Source organism: Lepisosteus platostomus, unplaced genomic scaffold, assembly GCF_059453375.1.
Source record: "Lepisosteus platostomus isolate fLepPlt1 unplaced genomic scaffold, fLepPlt1.hap1 Scaffold_112_H1, whole genome shotgun sequence".
In the NCBI taxonomy this organism is placed as follows: domain Eukaryota; kingdom Metazoa; phylum Chordata; class Actinopteri; order Semionotiformes; family Lepisosteidae; genus Lepisosteus; species Lepisosteus platostomus.
Genome location: NW_028291493.1, coordinates 58,577 through 76,937, shown reverse-complemented (window position 1 = coordinate 76,937; position 18,361 = coordinate 58,577). Strand labels below are relative to the sequence as shown.

The 18,361-nt window shown below is 45.5% G+C and overlaps 1 protein-coding gene and 1 non-coding gene across 2 annotated transcripts; one reads left to right on the top strand and one right to left on the bottom strand.

Annotated features, from left to right (window-relative positions):
• The first annotated feature begins 481 nt into the window (after positions 1–481).
• Positions 482–7,561, top strand: LOC148637638 (uncharacterized). The gene is made up of 2 exons (XM_088623421.1): positions 482–1,093; positions 4,450–7,561. Exons 1-2 carry the CDS (start codon positions 706–708, stop codon positions 6,357–6,359), a joined length of 2,298 nt encoding a protein of 765 aa, XP_088479547.1. The 5' UTR covers positions 482–705; the 3' UTR covers positions 6,360–7,561.
• Positions 7,562–17,889: 10,328 nt separating this feature from the next.
• Positions 17,890–17,964, bottom strand: trnan-auu (transfer RNA asparagine (anticodon AUU)). Its single transcript has one exon. It is a non-coding gene; the product is annotated as a tRNA-Asn (tRNA).
• Between the last annotated feature and the right edge of the window lie 397 nt (positions 17,965–18,361).

Here is an 18,361-nt window from a genome sequence, read left to right as displayed (position 1 = left end):
TGTTGGGATATGTCAAACGCATTGAACATGAAAAATGCTAGATAAAAGTCATTTTCTCTTCGTTTCTCAGTGTCGGGGCTGCTACAGTACATCAGGAAAATAAAGTATATGCTCAATAGAGAGGTTGTCATATTTTGTCTGATAATCAAACATAAAAAACAATTATGGAATATGGACAAATTCAAACAATTTATGAAATATGAAATAGAAATCTTGCTTATCAGTGCAGAAGAAATACTGCCAGTTGGCAAGAAACGACAGCATTGTTTTTCTCTAACCAAAAACCTGCATAGGGAGATCAAAATCCACTTGAAAAAACGGCTAAGGTCGCAGGTGATTCACTCCTCTTGACTAGGTCGCGCTAGGAGGTGCAGAGAAGTTTATATCCGGCTGAAGAAACTCCTCTTTCTCAGCTCCGCTTCTCTATTGTTTTGAAGCTGTGGCCGCGCTAACGAATGACGTCATTATACTGCGCGACTCTGCATGTATTTCACCCACGTGTGGATGACTGAATAATTTTCTTTAAAGAAAGTTGTTGTTTTTCTTTAAAATAACTTCAGGTTCTGAATACGTAACGTCTTGTCGACTGTGTTTATGCTTGAACAGAGCACAGCCCTGACAACAGGATCTGTGAAGAATAAAAAATAAGTTGTTCTGTTTAAACTCCGGAAGTCAGCCTTTGTTTCTGACCGACTCTGAAGAAGGATGGCGGAGTGCTTGTTAAATCTGCAAACCCAGCTTGACTCTTTCATGCACGTTTTACTCAAATCGATCGTGTATGAAGTGTCAGAAGTTTTTGGAAACAGGATGTGTGATTCGGAGGACGAGTTTCAAGACAAACTCCGCAGCGTCTCCCAGATCCTGGTGAGACGGGCCGTGTTTAAAATCACACAGTGTGTGGAGGACAGTGTCGGGAGTGAAATGGCGCAACTGAAGAAGGAAAACGAGAGCCTGAAGTGGAGATTGCAGCTGAGGGAGAAGGAGTCGGGAGCAGGAGGAGATCAGGAACGGACAGACAGTGTTGGACACACGCTTCCCTGTGAAGTCTCTGCAGAAATAAAAGAAGAAATGGACACAGAACTGCAGCTCTCAGGTCAGTGTGGTGACTTGTATGAAGTCAGTATGTGTGTTTAAAACCAGTGTCTATAACTTCCTCACTGGTGAGATTTTTTAAATAACAAACTTTATTTTAAAGAAAACATCTCGCAAGAGTAAACATTCTCGTTATCTAACAAACTATCAAACTGTCATCAAAAAACTTTCCTCACTGGTGAGAATATAGTGGAGAGATGCAGAGTGAAGTGGGAAAGACTTGTGTGATGTAGCAACGGGATACTTTACTGGAAACTGAACTGTTTTGTCCGGTTACGGTGCTGAAAACACCTCGTTCACATTTAACAATTGTTCCACTGAATCAATTTGTAATCCAACATCATTATGAAACAACATTTATAAATATTGTATTGTAAACGTTGTATTGGTCTAGATTTTATATGTATACTAATGATTGTGTATATAAAAATTATTTCAATTGTATTACCGTCCTCCACGGTCTGTGTCTGTATTAACTCGTCTGGAATATTAATCCAGTGTGTCTGTATTAACCTCTCTCTCTAAGTGCATTGTTTATGTACTGTACTGTGCAGTAAGTGTGTGTGAATCAACCCCTCTCTCTCTCAGTGCAGTGTTAATATACCGGAGTGTCCAGTCAGTGTGTCTGTATTAACCCCTCTCTCAGTACAGTGTTAATGTACTGTAGTGTTCAGTCAGCATGTCTCTATTAACACCTCTCTCTCAGTGCAGTTTTAATGTACTGTTATGCCCAATCACTGTCTGTATTTACCCCTCTGTCTTAGTGTAGTGTTAATGTACTGTAATGTGCAAGCAGTTTGTTTGTCAACCCACCTCTCTCTCTCAATGCATTGTTTATGTGCTGTAGTGTACAGTCAGTGTCTGTATTAACCCCTCTCTTTCAGTATAGTGTTAATGCACGGTAGTGTCCAGTCAGTCTGTCTGTGTTCACCCCTCTCTCTTAGTGCAGTGTTGATGTGCTGTAGTGTCCAGTCAATGTTTCTGTATTCACCCCTCTCTCTCAGTGCAGTTTTTATGTCCTGTAGTGTCCAGTCAGTGTCTGTATGAACCCCTCTCTCAGCAGTGTTAATGTACTGTAGTGTTCAGTCAGTGTATGTATTAATCCCTCTCTTTCTCAATACCGTGTTAATGTACTATAGTGTCCAGAAAGAGTCTGTATTAACGTCTCACTCAGTGTAGTGTTAATAGACTGTAGTGTCCAGTCAGTCTGTCTGTATTCACCCCTCTCTCTCAGTGCAGTGTTAATGTGCTGTAGTGTCCAATCAGTGTGTCTGTGTTAACCCCTCTCAGTGCAGTGTTAATGTACTGTAGTGTTCAGTCAGTGTGTATGTATTAATCCCTGTCTCTCTCAGTGCAGTGTTAATATACTGGAGTGTCCAGTAAGTGTGTCTGTATTAACCCCTGTCTCTCTCAGTGCAGTATTAATATACTGGAGTGTCCAGTCAATGTGTCTGTATTAACCCCTCTCTCTCTCAGTGCATTGTTAATATACTGGAGTGTCCAGTCAGTGTGTCTGTATTAACACCTGTCTCTCTCAGTGCAGTGTTAATGCATTGTAGTGTCCAGAAAGTGTCTGTATTAACCTCTCTCTCAGTACAATGTTAATTGTACTGTTAGTGTATGGTCTGTATAAATGCCTCTATCACAGTGTAGTGTTAATGTACAGTAGTGTCCAGTCAGCATGTCTGTATTAACCCCTTTCAGTGCAGTGCTAATATCCTGCAGTGTCCAGTCAGTATTTATCTATTAACACTTATCTCTCAGTGCAGTGTTAATGTACTGTTATGTCCAATCAGTGTCTGTATTTACCCCTCTGTCTCAGTGTAGTGTTAATGTACTGTAGTGTGCAGTCAATTTGTCTGTTAACCCACCTCTCTCTCTCAGTGCATTGTTAGTGTGCTGTAGTGTCCAGTCAGTGTCTGTATTAACCCCTCTCTCTCAGTATAGTGTTAATGCTCTGTAGTGTCCAGTTAGTCAGTGTGTCTGTATTAACCCCTTTCTCTGATTGCAGTGTTAATGTTCTGTGGTGTCCAGTCAGTCTGTATTCATCCCTCTCTCTCAGTGCAGTGTTAATGTACTGTAGTGTCCAGTCAATGTGTCTGTATTAACCCCCCTCTCTCTCTCAGTGCACTGTTAATGTAAATGTAATGTGATTGTGATATTATTACAGTAGACTTACTTTTTACATGGTAGTTAGGTTTCTGACAAAGCTAAATCAGAACACCCCCTTATACCCACTTATTCCGCTGTTTAAACAACCCAAATTGATCGTCAGTGTACTAGTACGCGTTTGTGTAGTTTAAAGCTTTTTAGATCACATGGCCTCAGCTATCACTACTATGCTGATGATACTCAAATATACATCCATACCAAACCTGACGCTGATGTGTCTGTCTCTATTATATTTAGTTGCATCTCCCATATAAAATCTTGGATGACTCAATATGTCCTTCATGTTAACTGTGACAAGACTGAAGTCATGCTTATTGGCACCACCCATCAACTTTGTAAAACCAATGCTGTAACTCTATCTGTAGATTTTCTTATACTTGAGCTTCAGTCTATATTGAAAAACTTGGGGATGATATTTGACGTTTGACCCATATGTGCAGCATGTTGTCAAAACATCTTTCATTCACTTCAAAAATATTGCTCCACTACGCCCTATGTTATCACAAACTGTGGCTGAAAAGAGTTGTCTAATCTTGAATCGACTACTGTAACGCTCTACTCTCTGGGGACTCTAAATCCACATTGAACAAACTTCAGTATGTCCAAAATTCGGCAGCCAGAATCCTGACAAGGTCTAGTGCAAGTGTTCACATTACTCCTATCCTGGAGTCCTTGCACTGGCTTCCTGTCAAGTTGCATGTCGACTTAACAATCCTCCTGCTCACCTATAAGGCTCTCCATGGCTTGGTACCTCAGTACCTGTCTGGGTTATCACCCTACTCCCCACCTCACAACCTTCGCTCTTCTAATTGTGTTCTCCTATCTGTCCCCAAGTCCGACTACAATCAATGGGTGACATGGCCTTCTCCTGTTATGCCCCCAAGCTCTGGAACTCTCTCCCTAAGGATATCAGAGAGTCACCTTCTCTAAACTCCTTCAAATCCAGACTCAAAACCTTCTTCTTTAGAAGACCCTTCATTGAACTATTCTTTACCCCTCTGCTCCTACTGTATTTAGTACCACCATCTACTGTCTCCTCTAACTGTGTGTTCTCATCATGCTTATTTTGTGTATTTTTTGTTGTTGGCATTCTGTAAAATGCTTTGAGAAGCCACCTTTAAAAGTGCTATATAAAATAAAGGTTTTTATTATTATTATAAAGATTTTGTCTTGTTCTGTTTACAGGTTCAGAGGCCAGTGCTCTCTCTGAGGCTTGGGAAAGGGCTCCTCTTGAACAGAAGCACAGTGAGGAGGAGTGGGGCTCCAGTCTGATGCAGGAGACAGAGCTCACTGCTCCAGAAGGGAAAAAGACTCTCAGTGAGCAGCACACAGAGAGCAGACAGATTGTTGAGGTTCTGGACTCAGTGCCCATGATGAAAATGGAGTCTGAGAGTGAGACACCTGGGCTCTTAGTATGTGATGATTTTACAAAGAAGATGAATAATCTGGACTCGAACAATATTACACAAGGTTGTAATGAACTGGGCTGTGTCTCTGTACAAGAGCACAGTGAAGAACTGGATGTCTCTAATCTTACAGAGCAGGACATGGAGCCCCAGTTGATTGACTGTACAGAGCAGCAGACTGATGTACCTGGTGAAGAGAACATTGTTGAGATACAGCACCGAGAGGAGAGTCAGTACAGGGAGGAGCAACAGCAGCTCCTACAGGGCTTGATAATTAGGCCTTGTTCTGTTCAAGTGGAGAGACTGTCATTGCACAGTCTCAAACAATCATGTAATCCCTTAGCATCTGATGACTTTACACACAGGTTTAATAATCTGGTTACTGAGAAAATTGTTGAAAGTTTTAATGAACTGGAGAGTGTGTTTGTTCTTGGGCAAAGAGAGGAACAACTGAATGAACTGGGCGGTTTTAGTCTCAGAGAGCTGGAGAAGGAGCCCCAGATGATTCACACTGCTGAGCAGAAAAGTGAGGGACATAATGAAGAAAACAAATCTCACTTTCATCACACAGAGCAAGACCATTCCATGGAGCATTTGCAGAATAAGAGACCACAGGACGATCAGGGGATGAGGAAGAATCACTCAAGGCCTTGCTCAGATGGAGTGGACAAACTGCCATTATGGCACATGGAGGAGCAGTGTTTCTGTCAGTCTAGCATTTCAAAACCCTATCAGCACCTTCACACAGGAGAGAAACCTTTCAGCTGTAGTCAGTGTGGGAGGAGTTTTAGTCAGTCACATGACTTAAAAAGGCATCAGCGCATTCACACAGGAGAGAGACCATTCAGCTGCAGTCAGTGTGGGAAGAGTTTTAGTCGGAAAAGACACTTACAGTCACACCAGTGCATTGACACAGGAGAGAGACCTTTCAGCTGCAGTCAGTGTGGGAAGAGTTTTAGTCAGTCATATGACTTAAAAAGGCACCAGCACATTCACACAGGAGAGAGACCATTCAGCTGCAGTCAGTGTGGGAAGAGTTTTAGTCGGTCAAGTAACTTAAAAACCCACCAGCGCATTCACACAGGAGAGAGACCATTCAGCTGCAGTCAGTGTGGGAAGAGTTTTAGTTGGTCAAGAGGCTTAATAGCCCACCAGCGCATTCACACAGGAGAGAGACCATTCAGCTGCAGTCAGTGTGGGAAGAGTTTTAGTCAAATAAGCCACTTACAATCACACCAGCGCATTCACACAGGGGAGAGACCATTCAGCTGCAGTCAGTGTGGGAAGAGTTTTAGTCATTTACAACTTTTAAAACGACATCAGCACATTCACACAGGAAAGAGACCATTCAGCTGCAGTCAATGTGGGAAGAGTTATAGTCAGTCAAGTAGTTTAATAGTCCACCAGCGCATTCACACAGGAGAGAGACCGTTCAGCTGCAGTCAGTGTGGGAAGAGTTTTAGTCAGAAAAACCACTTATATTCACACCAGCGCATTCACACAGGAGAGAGACTTTTCAGCTGTAGTCAGTGTGGAAAGAGTTTTAGTCACTCGCACCTCTTAAAACGACATCAGCGCATTCACACAGGAGAGAGACCATTCAGCTGCAGTCAGTGTGAGAAGAGTTTTAGTCAGTCAAGTGACTTAAAAACCCACCAGCGCACTCACGCAGGAGAGAGACCGTTGTAGCAACAAGGTTTATTAAAATACAAGAATTAAGTTTGCTGCTCCCTTGCCAGTCCCTCTCTCCTTCACCTCAGTGGTGCTTGATACAGAGTCCATTCAATTTGGTTCACAATTAAGGTGTTTTTCTAGCCGATAGAGTGTCCTGCTAAGGAACAGCTCCCAAAAGCTGGTACACATCAACCACCTTAGCAAATGTCATTTCTAGTGACTAAAAGTCTGAGATTCCAAGGGAAAATGTCATTCAAAGTTGGTTTATGACCCTAAGGTCAGAGTGCATTATTACTCATCATCAGCCAATCAGGAACTGGTAGGGCAGGTTAACCCCACGTGGATCTCTGATCCCCATAAAACTTTCAACCAATGAGCGACCTGCAGTTCCTCCAGGTCTAAACAGGCAACAAAGAGCCCCTGGGCCGGCTGGACACCTCTCGAGCACAGTTCCCAAGAGCAGGACATTCTCACAGCGCGCCTGCTGGACTTTCAGCCTTGGAGCACCTCCTGAACATCCTCCGACTTGGTCCGGACCTCCACGTAACGGCCACTGTGTCCGAGTGGCAGGACTTTCCTTTGTTCTAAGAGTCGAGGGCGAAAGTTGCCAGCACGTAACCAAAGGATCCACCCGAAGTTAGCATCAGCAGCAAGCCTCATGAACAGGTCGGAACTGTGGACAGCTGAATAAGAATTCAGGACTAGCGCTTCATCAGGAACAAACCGGTCTTCATCCTGACCTGCTGGGACCCGCAGTCACTTTTCCTCCTGTGCACAAACTTTGCTAGTTTCAGCCAACACTAACTAGCTGGTCTTCAGAGAGCCCACTGCTAGAGCATTGCAGGAATCTCTCAGAGCCAGAGAGTGCCGATTGGACACAGGAACAGCCTGCCACTGCTTCTTTGTGTCCACGGGAGATCTGAATTCCCACAGATTGGATGAGTATTCAACAATTCAATTGTTATCCCAACCAGTTGATATCAATTTAATTCCTATGAGTGATGTACTTGTTTTGAGTATCTAGTGTAGAAGTTGTTATCCAAGTTCATTTACGAAACGGTCTAAATGAATGATATACTGAATGTATGTCCTCTTGGTATCTGTAACTCTTCATGATTAAATATATACCTTTTGTATTCTGCTAATCCTCACGATAAGATCTGTTATGTTTATATGCACATTTTATGTATTAATAAATGTATCCTCGTGTATTAGTACCCGTGTGTGTGCGTTGTTCGAGTTATCCCGCAAGGCTGGATTCTAATACCATCAGATTACAGATTAATGTAGCCAATTCATAGAGGGGTTTTAGTAGGAGGCCATGATTAGTAAGGGCCAATTGGAAATTTTGGCCAGGACACCGGGGTTACACCCCTACTCTTTTCGAGAAGCGCCCTGGGATTTTTAATGACCACAGAGAGTCAGGACCTCGGTTTTACGTCTCATCTGAAGGATGGCGCCTGTTTACAGTATAGTGTCCCCGTCACTATACTGGGGCATTAGGACCCACATGGACCACAGGGTGAGTACCCCCTGCTGGCCCCACTAACACCTCTTCCAACAGCAACCTTAGTTTTTCCCAGGAGGTCTCCCATCTAGGTACTGACCAGGCTCACACCTTCTTAGCTTCAGTGGGTTGCCAGTTGTGAGTTGCAGGGTGATATGGCTGCTGCCTTACCCATCATGACCTCCTAATAACCCCCATCTCTGAACTGGCTTCATCACTCTACTCTCCTCCCCACTGAGAGCTGGTGTGTGGGGAGTGGACTGGAGCATCATCATCCAGGTGGGGCTGCACACTGGTGGCAGTAGTGGGATCCCCATGAACTGTAAAGAGCTGCACACTGGTGGGGGTAGTGGGATCCCCATGACCTGTAAAGACCTGCACACTGGTGGCGGTAGTGGGATCCCCATGACCTGTAAAGCACTTTGAGTGGAGTGTCCAGAAAAGCGCTATATATATAACACCTCCGGCTGATGAATCTAAGGTAGAGAGAGAAAGAGAGAGAGACAGATCAGGCAGGAGAAATGGAGGAGAGAGGTGATTAAACTGACCCATGTAGCCTCACACAAACTTAGCCCCTCAGTAGTCCAGGGGGACAGCAGAGGACATCGGTGCCCTACGAAGCTTCTGTCACAGTCAGGGAGACACACACACACACACACACACACACACACACACACACACACACACACACACACACACACACACACAGGTGGGGCTGGACAACACAGGATGTTTAAGTTGCCCTTTCCCCACCCCAGCCACCCTTTGTGAAGCGCCTTCCCAGTCCCGTCCCGACTGGAGGATCTCATCCAGCTGTGTCTTGCGAGGCGCCAGGCGATCCTCTTCAACACCCCAGCTGGGCAGCTTGTTCCCGACCCCTGCCACCCTTTGTGTAAAGTAGCGCCAATCGTTCTCCTTTCCAAAACGCACACCATCTGTGTGTCCACTCCTGCCCCCTGATTCCCATTTCACTGCTGTTTCTGGAATACGACTAGCGAATCTCCACCAGGGGAGAGTGTACCTACACACACGCACACGCACAAACCTGTTTCATGTACATGACCAGATCTTAATATTCGTCTTATCCCCCCCCCCCACGTATTTCTCTACGGCAGGTGGCGAAGACTGCAGCAACCTCGGTCTTTCTATGACGGCAACATCCTGTTCACAGATGCCCCAGTACAGTGCAGAAAGGCGCGTTCGTACACAAGGGTACCTGCTGCAAAACACAAAACCACGCAATGTTCCACCCGCACGCCGCCATAGTTCACACCTTGGTGAGAATGCTGCATGCGATTTTACTCGAAAAGACATCGCTGCTCTGGGATCACATTGGATACATTTCTGTGCTGAAAAGAAGGGATAAGTCACTAGATCTCTTTATTCTCAAACAGAGGAGAATGGGGGGAATGTGATACAAATTTTCAAAATCCTTAAAGGTCACTGGCCAAGTCAGTCCAGCTGGCTTCTTCAGAGTGAATACTGAATCGTGGACCAGAGGGCACAGAGGAAGGGCATTTCAGACAGAGAGCAGGCGGTGCTACTTTGCAAAAAGGGGGGTGGAGGTGGGGAACAAGCTGCCCAGCCCTGTGGTTGAAGCAGATACCCTGGCTTCTCTCCAGACACAGATGGATGGGACCTTCCAGTCAGGACAGGAGGCACATCTTTACACAGTGGGGAACAAGCTGCCCAGCCCTTTGTTTGAAGCCCAAACCCTGGGTTGAGATGAGCTCCTCTAGTCAGGACAGGAGGCGCTTCCGTACACAGAGAGGGGTGGGGGTGGGGAACAAGCTGCCCAGCCCTGTGGTTGAAGCCCATACCCAGGCTTCTCTCCAGACACAGCTGGGTGAGCCCCTGGAACCAATTAACCACTCACGACCCCACAAGACAGACAGGAGTGATTTGTTGTTTGTTTTCTGCGCACAAGAAAGCCCATTTTGTTTACATACATCGGTCATGTTTATTTTTCACGTTTTAATTGGAGGTTCAGTCCTTTTGCATTTCCGCGTGAGAAGCGTTAAAGCATTGGTGGTTTTGTTTTGGTACACGTCCAAACTACCCGTTTTCAGCCACAGATGAACACAGATAAACACGTGCTCCTTTTTTTCATATGACATCTTGCCAGCGGCTCAAAAGTAACAAGAAGTAAAGATTCTCTGGGGGGGAATTTAATTTTTTTTCCCAACGTCAAAAAGTAAGGAACAGGAAGGAGCCCACAATAAGCGAGAACAATTACTGCAGACCCCCGGGAACAGCGCCTTAAAAACCACAGAGTAACATCCTGACTGCTTAGACCACGACAAAGCTCTTCTGCAGAGCAAAGTCTCCTACAGGCAGGTATTTTTTTGTTTTAAACAGAACTGAAGCCCGTCTCTCCTGCAGCCGAGCCTGTCGCGACATTGGGTGTTTCATTTCACACGGAAGGAGCGCGTAGAATCTATAGAAAATGCAGGAATCATAGTAGTAGCACGTTATTGTGTTAAAAATAATCCCCCCCCTTTTTCACCCAGCCCCAGAGCCCAGCGCATTAAACGGCTCGTGTTCAGATCCTTCTTTTTGGTTTTGCATTAAAAAAGAAAGCAAGCAGGTTCGCCGCCAGCCCTCACTCTGACATGCTCTCGACTTCCAGTCAGCTTGCTGGTAAAGAAGAGGCATTTCCTGTGTGTGTGTGTGTGTGTGTGTGTGTGTGTGTGTGTGTGTGTGTGTGTGTGTCAGTCAGCCAGCAGGCATGGGGGGATATCATGCTGACCCGCAGCTCTGCGGGTTTGTGCAAGGGCAGATTATATCGTAGAGGGTCCGGTCTACCGAGTTCTGTCTGGTGTTCGGGGGCGTTGGGGGGTAGTTCGGGTCGTCTCAGGAGAAAAAAAATATCGACTGCCGAAGCTGGGATTCTCCCTCATGCCTTTTAGGTCTGTCATCCGCATTTTGCTGAAAACACACAAACAGAAATAAAATGACTTCCCTTTCACTTCGGGTTTACGTCTCTTTAAGTCTATACACAGAAGTGGGACCAAGCCAAACCACAAGCAGTGTGCCATTCAGCACGTCTTTACACAAAGGTTGGTGGGGGTGGGGAACAAGCTGTCCAGCCATGTGGTTAAAGCTGATACCCTGGCTACTCTCCAGGCACAGCTGGATGAGCTCCTCCATTCAGGACAGGTGGCACTTCTGTACACAAAGAGTGGTGGGGGTGGGGAACAAGCTGCCCAGCCATGTGTTTGAAGCTGATACCCTGGCTTCTCTCCAGACACAGCTGGGTGAGCTCCTCCAGTCAGGACAGGAGGCTCTACTGTACACAGAGGGGGGCGGGGGTGGGGAACAAGCCGCCCACCCATGTTGTTAAAGTCGATACCCTGGCTTCTTTCAGGGCACAGCTGGGCAAGATCCTGGCCTACTGAAGCCCCCCATTGGCTGATAATCCGCAGGGCGTCACCTTAACAGGGAGGACACAAAATGAAAAAAACGTTGCCCACCCCTCTGAGGAAGACGCAGAAGACGCAGACCGAGGAGAGGAGGGTGGACAGAGGAGGAGCCGTCAGGAGGATCAGCAGGCAAGGAACTGCAGACCCGGGCGAAGCGGGGTGGCGGGGCGGCACGCCAGCGCGTAGTGTAGTACGGGTCCCGCCTCTCGACGTAGTGGAAGCCCTGGCGGCCGGGCTTTCTGCTGGCTGACACAACCAGGGCCAGCGCGTCGTGCTGCTGGACAAACCACAGCGTCTCGTAGCGTGGCTCCAGGTCGCAGGGCAGGGCGGCGGCGGCGGCCCCGCCCGTGCAGGGGACCCGTGTGGGCGCCACGGGCCTCCCATCACCTAGAACCAGGAGATGGGAGGAAGAGCTGAGGTCACGATTTTGGCGAAATAACTTCCTCCACAAGAGTCAAGGGTCCCAGCACTGCTCTCTCTAATCATGCTTTTTAGGTAGGATTCCTTTTTTTTTTTAAATTGATCCTGTTAGAAATGTAAAGGATCAAAAGGTAGGGCCTATGATGTAAGCCTCATTTTCAGCTTTTATAATGGGGAAGTCCTCTGGCTGTGAAGTCTGTCTATTTCTGGATCGGTTTTAATCTTCTGTCTCCTTTTTTTGTATTTCTGGTGTTTAAATTAAAAAAAAAATTAAAAAAGAGCCGCAAAAGGAGGTTTAAAAAAAACTTTTTAAAACTTTTACAGGATATCACCTAATATGAACATAATGAAGCATTCGACTAAATCCAGTGTTAACACCGGTGTCCTGGCCAAATCCCTCCTGGTCTTTACCCATCATGGCCTCCTAATAACCCCCCTCTCTGAACTGGCTTCATCCCTCTGCTCTCCTCCCCACTGAGAGCTGGTTTGTGGGGAGAGGACTGCAGCATCATCCAGGTGGGGCTGCACACTTGTGGTAATAGTGGGATCCCCAGGACCTGTAAAGAGCTCTGAGTGGAGAGTCCAGAAAAGCGCTACAGACGTGTAAGGATGATTGACTATTCTTGTTGTTATTTCAATACAAAACAAAACAGAAAAAGTATGTCAAAAAGTATAAACGCACACACAAAAAAAACAACAATAACACACAACACAATACATTATTATTATTACAAATCAGGACAATGTTGTTTTTCGCTTGCTTAATGTTATTTTTTAATGGGGTTGAAATAATATTGCATTTCCACCTCATACATATGAAAGGACGAAGTAGCGGCGCACTATTTCGTTGTGTGAACGCGACATGTATCCACACGGGGGAAACAAATATAACATATAAATATAAACTATATAAACAAATCCTATTTCTTTCCCACATTAGCTTGCGAGTTATAATGTGATATCAAGCTCCTTATATCGAACACATTTACCTGCTTGAAGGTAAAGGTTTGCAAAACAGCGTTGTAAATGTTTCTGTTTTTGGCTCCACGGCCGAAAAGCTATGTCTCTCTTCTCTTTTCAGCACAGGAATCAACCTCTACTTCTTCCTCGGACGCAGCTCCCTCCTTGAACTTTGTATGTTTATATACACACACAGCGCAGGTGCTCTTGTCCAGCCGAACAGAGCGCACAGACGTCACCTTGCTCACGTCTGCACCCAGAAAGCTGCCCGGTTTTGAGGGGATACAGTTTTTGCACTAAACAGTAAACTCTCTGCTTACATCTGTTTTTTCCCTGTTTACAACTGTTTTTTTTGTGCAATAGATGCCAGGGACTTGTGCAATATATTTATAATGTGCAACACAACTTTTTGTGTACTGTTCTGGTTTGTTCTTTGTATATTCTGGACTGTGAGCTACTCTTCTTTGTGCACTTCTCACTGACTAGACTGATTGGATTGGATTGTTGTATTATTGTATCATTTTGTTACACTGTCGCTGCGTTGACAGTGCTGCTGTCGCAGTGCAATTTCCCTCACGTGATCAATAAAGTATCTATCAGTTAACACGTAACAGGTTTAAATTCCCTGCTGAAAAGAGAAGAAAGAAAACACAACGTTTCGACCATGGAGCCTACTTCAGGTTCGACTCGACTACAGACTCCACACAGAAGGATCGCCGCCTAGTACTCGACCACTCGGGGAAGTGAAAACGGGGCCTCCGGATGGCAGCCGTAACACCCCCTGGTGACACGCCACACCGTCTCCGTCTGCGACTCGACCCCGCTCTCCCAGGCGGGGCGCCAATGAAAGCGTGTCGATGCGTTAGCGCATTATCTTCCCGCACCGGTGTGAGCTGACCACTGCGGAAAATCTCTTCTGAAAAGTGTCGACACTTGAAGCCCGACGTTCAAACACGAAAAGTCCCTGCGGTGATCTATCGACAACCGGCGCTCGGCACGCTCGGCGGCCAGGGGCTCTGGCAGCGGCGACGGAAAAGCCGATTTGCGTCTTGGAAATGACGCGCCCACCCCCCTCCTGATCCGCTCCCTTACTGCTCTTACCGCGTGTTACAACACACAGCCCCGCGCCCCTGCGTGACCTCACATTTCCACCCACCCACCCCAGTCTTCCTCGTCTCCGAGGGTAAAGTTAGCTTGAAGTTTGAAAACGATTTTGGCACGCCTGTACCGTATACACGAAACCTCTTAGAGTTGCGAGAATACTTGCTTTGTGTATAAAATACATTGTGAATGCTTTCTCAGCCTTTACTTATAAGTTTTATGACATTTTTTTGACCAAGCACGAATATTATTTTGTCCATATCTTCGCAATGGAAACACAGAACGACGTCAAACCAAATGCATTTTAAAGACCAAGACTTGTGGAAATTTCCACAGCCTCTACATAATTACATACTAACTGGAACCCGGGGGACCGCTGTGTGCACGTTCACAACGTGAGAAATACTGTTCAATATGGCTTCGTGCGAAAAACCCATATATGACCATAGGAAGCAGAACAGCGCAGTCTCCAATTACCCAGACTGTAAGCACAGGAATAAAGCTTTGTTTGATTTCTGAAACCCTTCCTTTACGTCCTGTTTTCATTCAGGTAAGGGTCAACTATATTGACAATACTACTGACAGCAGGAAGATTAAAATATTCTTTACTTATTAAAAACAGCTCCCATGATGTTCAAACCGACTTTATACACAGAACACTGACAGAGCTTTTGTGTTCTGAATCTCTTTTTCTCGGGCTTTTATTTAATGTGGCACAATGCACTGGGATAGGGGTATTCTGTTCACAAACCAATAGGATTTAAACCACAGCACCCACAATGCTGCAAGTAAGTGTTTTGCACACTAAGCAGGTCCTCTGACTTTTCCCAGCTTTGTTTTGGGTTGTGGAACCTTTATTTTTTATGCTTTTTTGAAAACACTACAGGTAATACACTGGGACAGGTCGTCTTCATGGCTCAATAGCATTTCAAATACAACAGCCACACTGCTGAAACCAAGTGTTTTACACACCAAACAGGCCCCCTAACCTTATACAACCTTGCTGTGGCTGTGCCACTTTCTTTATTTTTTTATGATTTTTTGAAGATAACACAACAGGTGATACACTGGGATAGATGGGTCTTCTTCGTCGCTCAATAGCATTTCAAGTACAACAGCCACACTGTTGAAACCAAGTGTTTTACACACCAGATAGCCCCCCTAACCTTGTACAACCTTGCTGTGGCTGTGGCACCTTTCTTTATTTTTTATGATTTTTTCAATATGGCACCATTAGACAGCCGGTACATGGGGATAGGGGGCTGCTATTCACGAGTCAATAGCTCTTCAAGCACAACAGCCACAGTGCTGCAACCAGGTGTTTTACACACCAGACAGCTCCCCTAACCTTATACAACCTTGCTGTGGCTGTGGCCCCTTTCTTTATTTTTTATGATTTTTTCAATATGGCACCATTAGACAGCCGGTACATGGGGATGGGCGGGTGCTATTCATGAGTCAATAGCTCTTCAAGCACAACAGCCACAGTGCTGCAACCAGGTGTTTTACACACCAGACAGCTTCCCTAAACTTATACAACCTTGCTTTGAGTTGTGGACCATTTCTTTATTTTTTAATTATTTTTTTACTGTGATCAAGTGTTGTGCTCACTAGGCAGGTCACCTGACCTTTCACAGTCATGCTTTGTTGTGTGAAACTTTAATTCTCTTTTTAGGATTTTTTGAACATGGCAACTTCCACCGAGATGTGTAGGGGGTGTGGGGGTGCTCTTCAATAGCTTTTTCATCTATACACACAAACAGATGTAACCAAGACACTCAGAACCTGTCACGCAGGGGCTGAATGCTGAGGATAGGGATCCAATGTGGTGCCCTTGGCAGGGTTTGGCGCGAGACGCAGGCGTAGTCAGAGTAAACAAGCAGGGGTCCGAGTCCGGGAAGGCGTAGTACAGGTGTAGGCACAGAATCGACAGGCGAAGGCATAGTCGAGGGACTGGCAGGGGTCAGAGTCTGGGAAGCCGTAGAAGTTGCGTCGGTGTGGATTCAGAAGGCAGAGGCGTAAACGAAGAGACAGTCTGGGGTCAGGATCCGAGAAACCGTAAAATAGGCGAAGGTACAAAATCGAGTGGCTAAAACGGTAGTCAGAAAAGCGGGGTCGAGGTCCAGGGGAGAAGTCGTAGTAAGGCAAAGGCGTAGTTAGTAGGTAAGCTCCGGGAGAGAATCTCAATCGTGAGCAATGACCGGGGGACAGATGAGGGTTTAAGTAGAGGACTGATTTGCACGTTTGGTGCGGGGAGAGCTCGAGGGAATGCGGGAGCGCTTGCTTGCATGAGGGAGATTCGTGACAGAACCAACAGAATCAACCTGAACTCATAGAAAAACAAGAATGCCCCTGAGACACCTGCACCCCCCTCCTGGACCGCTCTGGTATCAACACCCCCAAACCCATCCATTCCAGCTAACAAGACTCAGAATGGGTGCAACCCTCCAACCTGGACCAAGAACTTCCAATCTCTGATGTTACTGTCTCTAAAGTCGGACGTCATGTTCTGCGGATGTGCAGTGTGCCTTTTCTCTTGTCGTGTTCAAAGTGATTCGTTGCATACGCTCCTGACTGCATGTTCTATATTCCTCTGTTATTTCATTCAGATGACCTATGTGGTGTGATCACAAGGTTCAGCACCAGCAGAACCTGCAGACACATCAGCTGACCTCGACATGATTTGAACACACAATCTTCTGAGCTGGAGTCAGACGCGCTACCGTTGCTCCACAAGGTCACTTGCTACAAGAGCTTTTAATTCCCCCAAAGAGAAAAATCAGCGTCCCTGAAAAAGATTTTGTTTTCATTCTCTCCTGTGAGAAGCGCCGCTCTTCTGAAGAGGGTCTTTTCTTCCCAGACCACAGATTCTTCTTCCTGCCTGGCTCTCACACAGAGAGCAGGCACACCATCTCCACTAATGTGTTTACTATATTTATAGATCTGACCCCCTACAGCCACGATATTCCTGAACAGGATATTTACCACCAGCCTCGTGAACTTCTCATCTTGACCTCTCCCAGGAGGAGCCAATTAACACAGAATCCTCTCTCCATTTAGCAAATAACACAAAACACTGTTTACCTGTCAAGACAGAAAACCTGGCTGCTCCAGGTGAGGCTTAAACTCACAACCTCGGCATGACACCACTGATTATGTCATTTTACATGGCCTGAACCAGGAAAGAGATTGGAACTCAAGAAGTTATGGTGCTGTTTTAATACTTGCCTATTCTTGTAATTTTTCGGTCAAATCTTTTATTTTGGAGTACTTTCAATTGATGTTAATCCTTGTCCCGATGAACGACTCTGGGCCATGGTGAGTCTTGAATAATGTTCTTATAAGCTTCAGTTTGAAAAAGTGCGCTCTCCAGAAGCTACCAAAATCGCTAATGGTTACATAACACTTAATGCAAAAGCTACGTTCGGGGTTGAAAAAGAATATTACTTGCTATGAATACGAACACTGTTACAGGAGGGGTGTTAGAGCTATTTTAGCTTAGATCATCAGTTCTTCTCTGTCTATATCAACAGTGTTATCACTACTGAGTGCTAAAGGCAGGTCCTGGCAATACTTCATGAGATCTTTTTTAGAAAACATTTAAAAAATATATTTCCACTACCATACATAAAGTAAAAGATACCGATTGCAGCTAGAAGCAAATTCCAATCGAAAATGTATCAGCTTTAAAATTTTCTTTTGGATCCATACAACGATCAGCATGAGACTCAAAATATAACTGTGTTTGATTGTACAGCATAGATTGTCCAGCATTTATCTTTATATTTATGTTAAAATTAAGGTAAATATATTAAAATATCAACATCCACCTTCACAGTGCTAACGTAACAATGCTTGTCAAGTTCTCAAACAATTCCTCGTTGTATTTCTAAACGATTTTAGCAGAGGACGCAACAGGAGTATAACTGATATCTCCCGCCAGCCATTCAAATATACTTTTCCATGGGTGAAAATGGTTTTCTGGGGAGTTGCGGTGTTGATCACTATTGGACTTCCCCGGTCTCTAGTGTTGTTGTTAGACACAAGCAAAAGGCTTGCATTTTCTGCAAATATAAAGAGGGTTACGGTTTTGGCTTTAGTGGAGACAGTGTTTACATTGACAATACTAAGAAGGTCATCCCTGGGTGGGCTTGAACCACCAACCTTTCAGTTAATAGCAGAACACGCTCACCGATTGCGCCACAGAGAGTGATGAGAAAAGCTGTTCTCCATTTGCACCTTTCCGGTCAAAAAATAAACATCGCTTGTGTTTTCAAGCCACAACCCATTTGTATCTGCTAGGCGGCACAGTCGTCGTGCACAAAGAACGCTTTGAAAAGCGTCAAAAGCAAGTCATTCCGAGTTGGTTGTTTGTGTTTTGGAAATGCTGTATTGCTGCCAAATGCTGAAATGATCTCTCAGCTCCTAGGTTGTCATTTCTGCTCTGTAAAGGAATAACAGCACGCGTCGGCTTCCAGCACGGTGGGTCGGGACACGATGTTGGGGTTTGGAGAGAGCGATGTCTTCCTCGTAAGTATTGTAACGCCCTCGCCCGGTGGTGAGGAGGAAGAGCACCTAGGCACTCATAGCACCACAGAGCAGGCTGG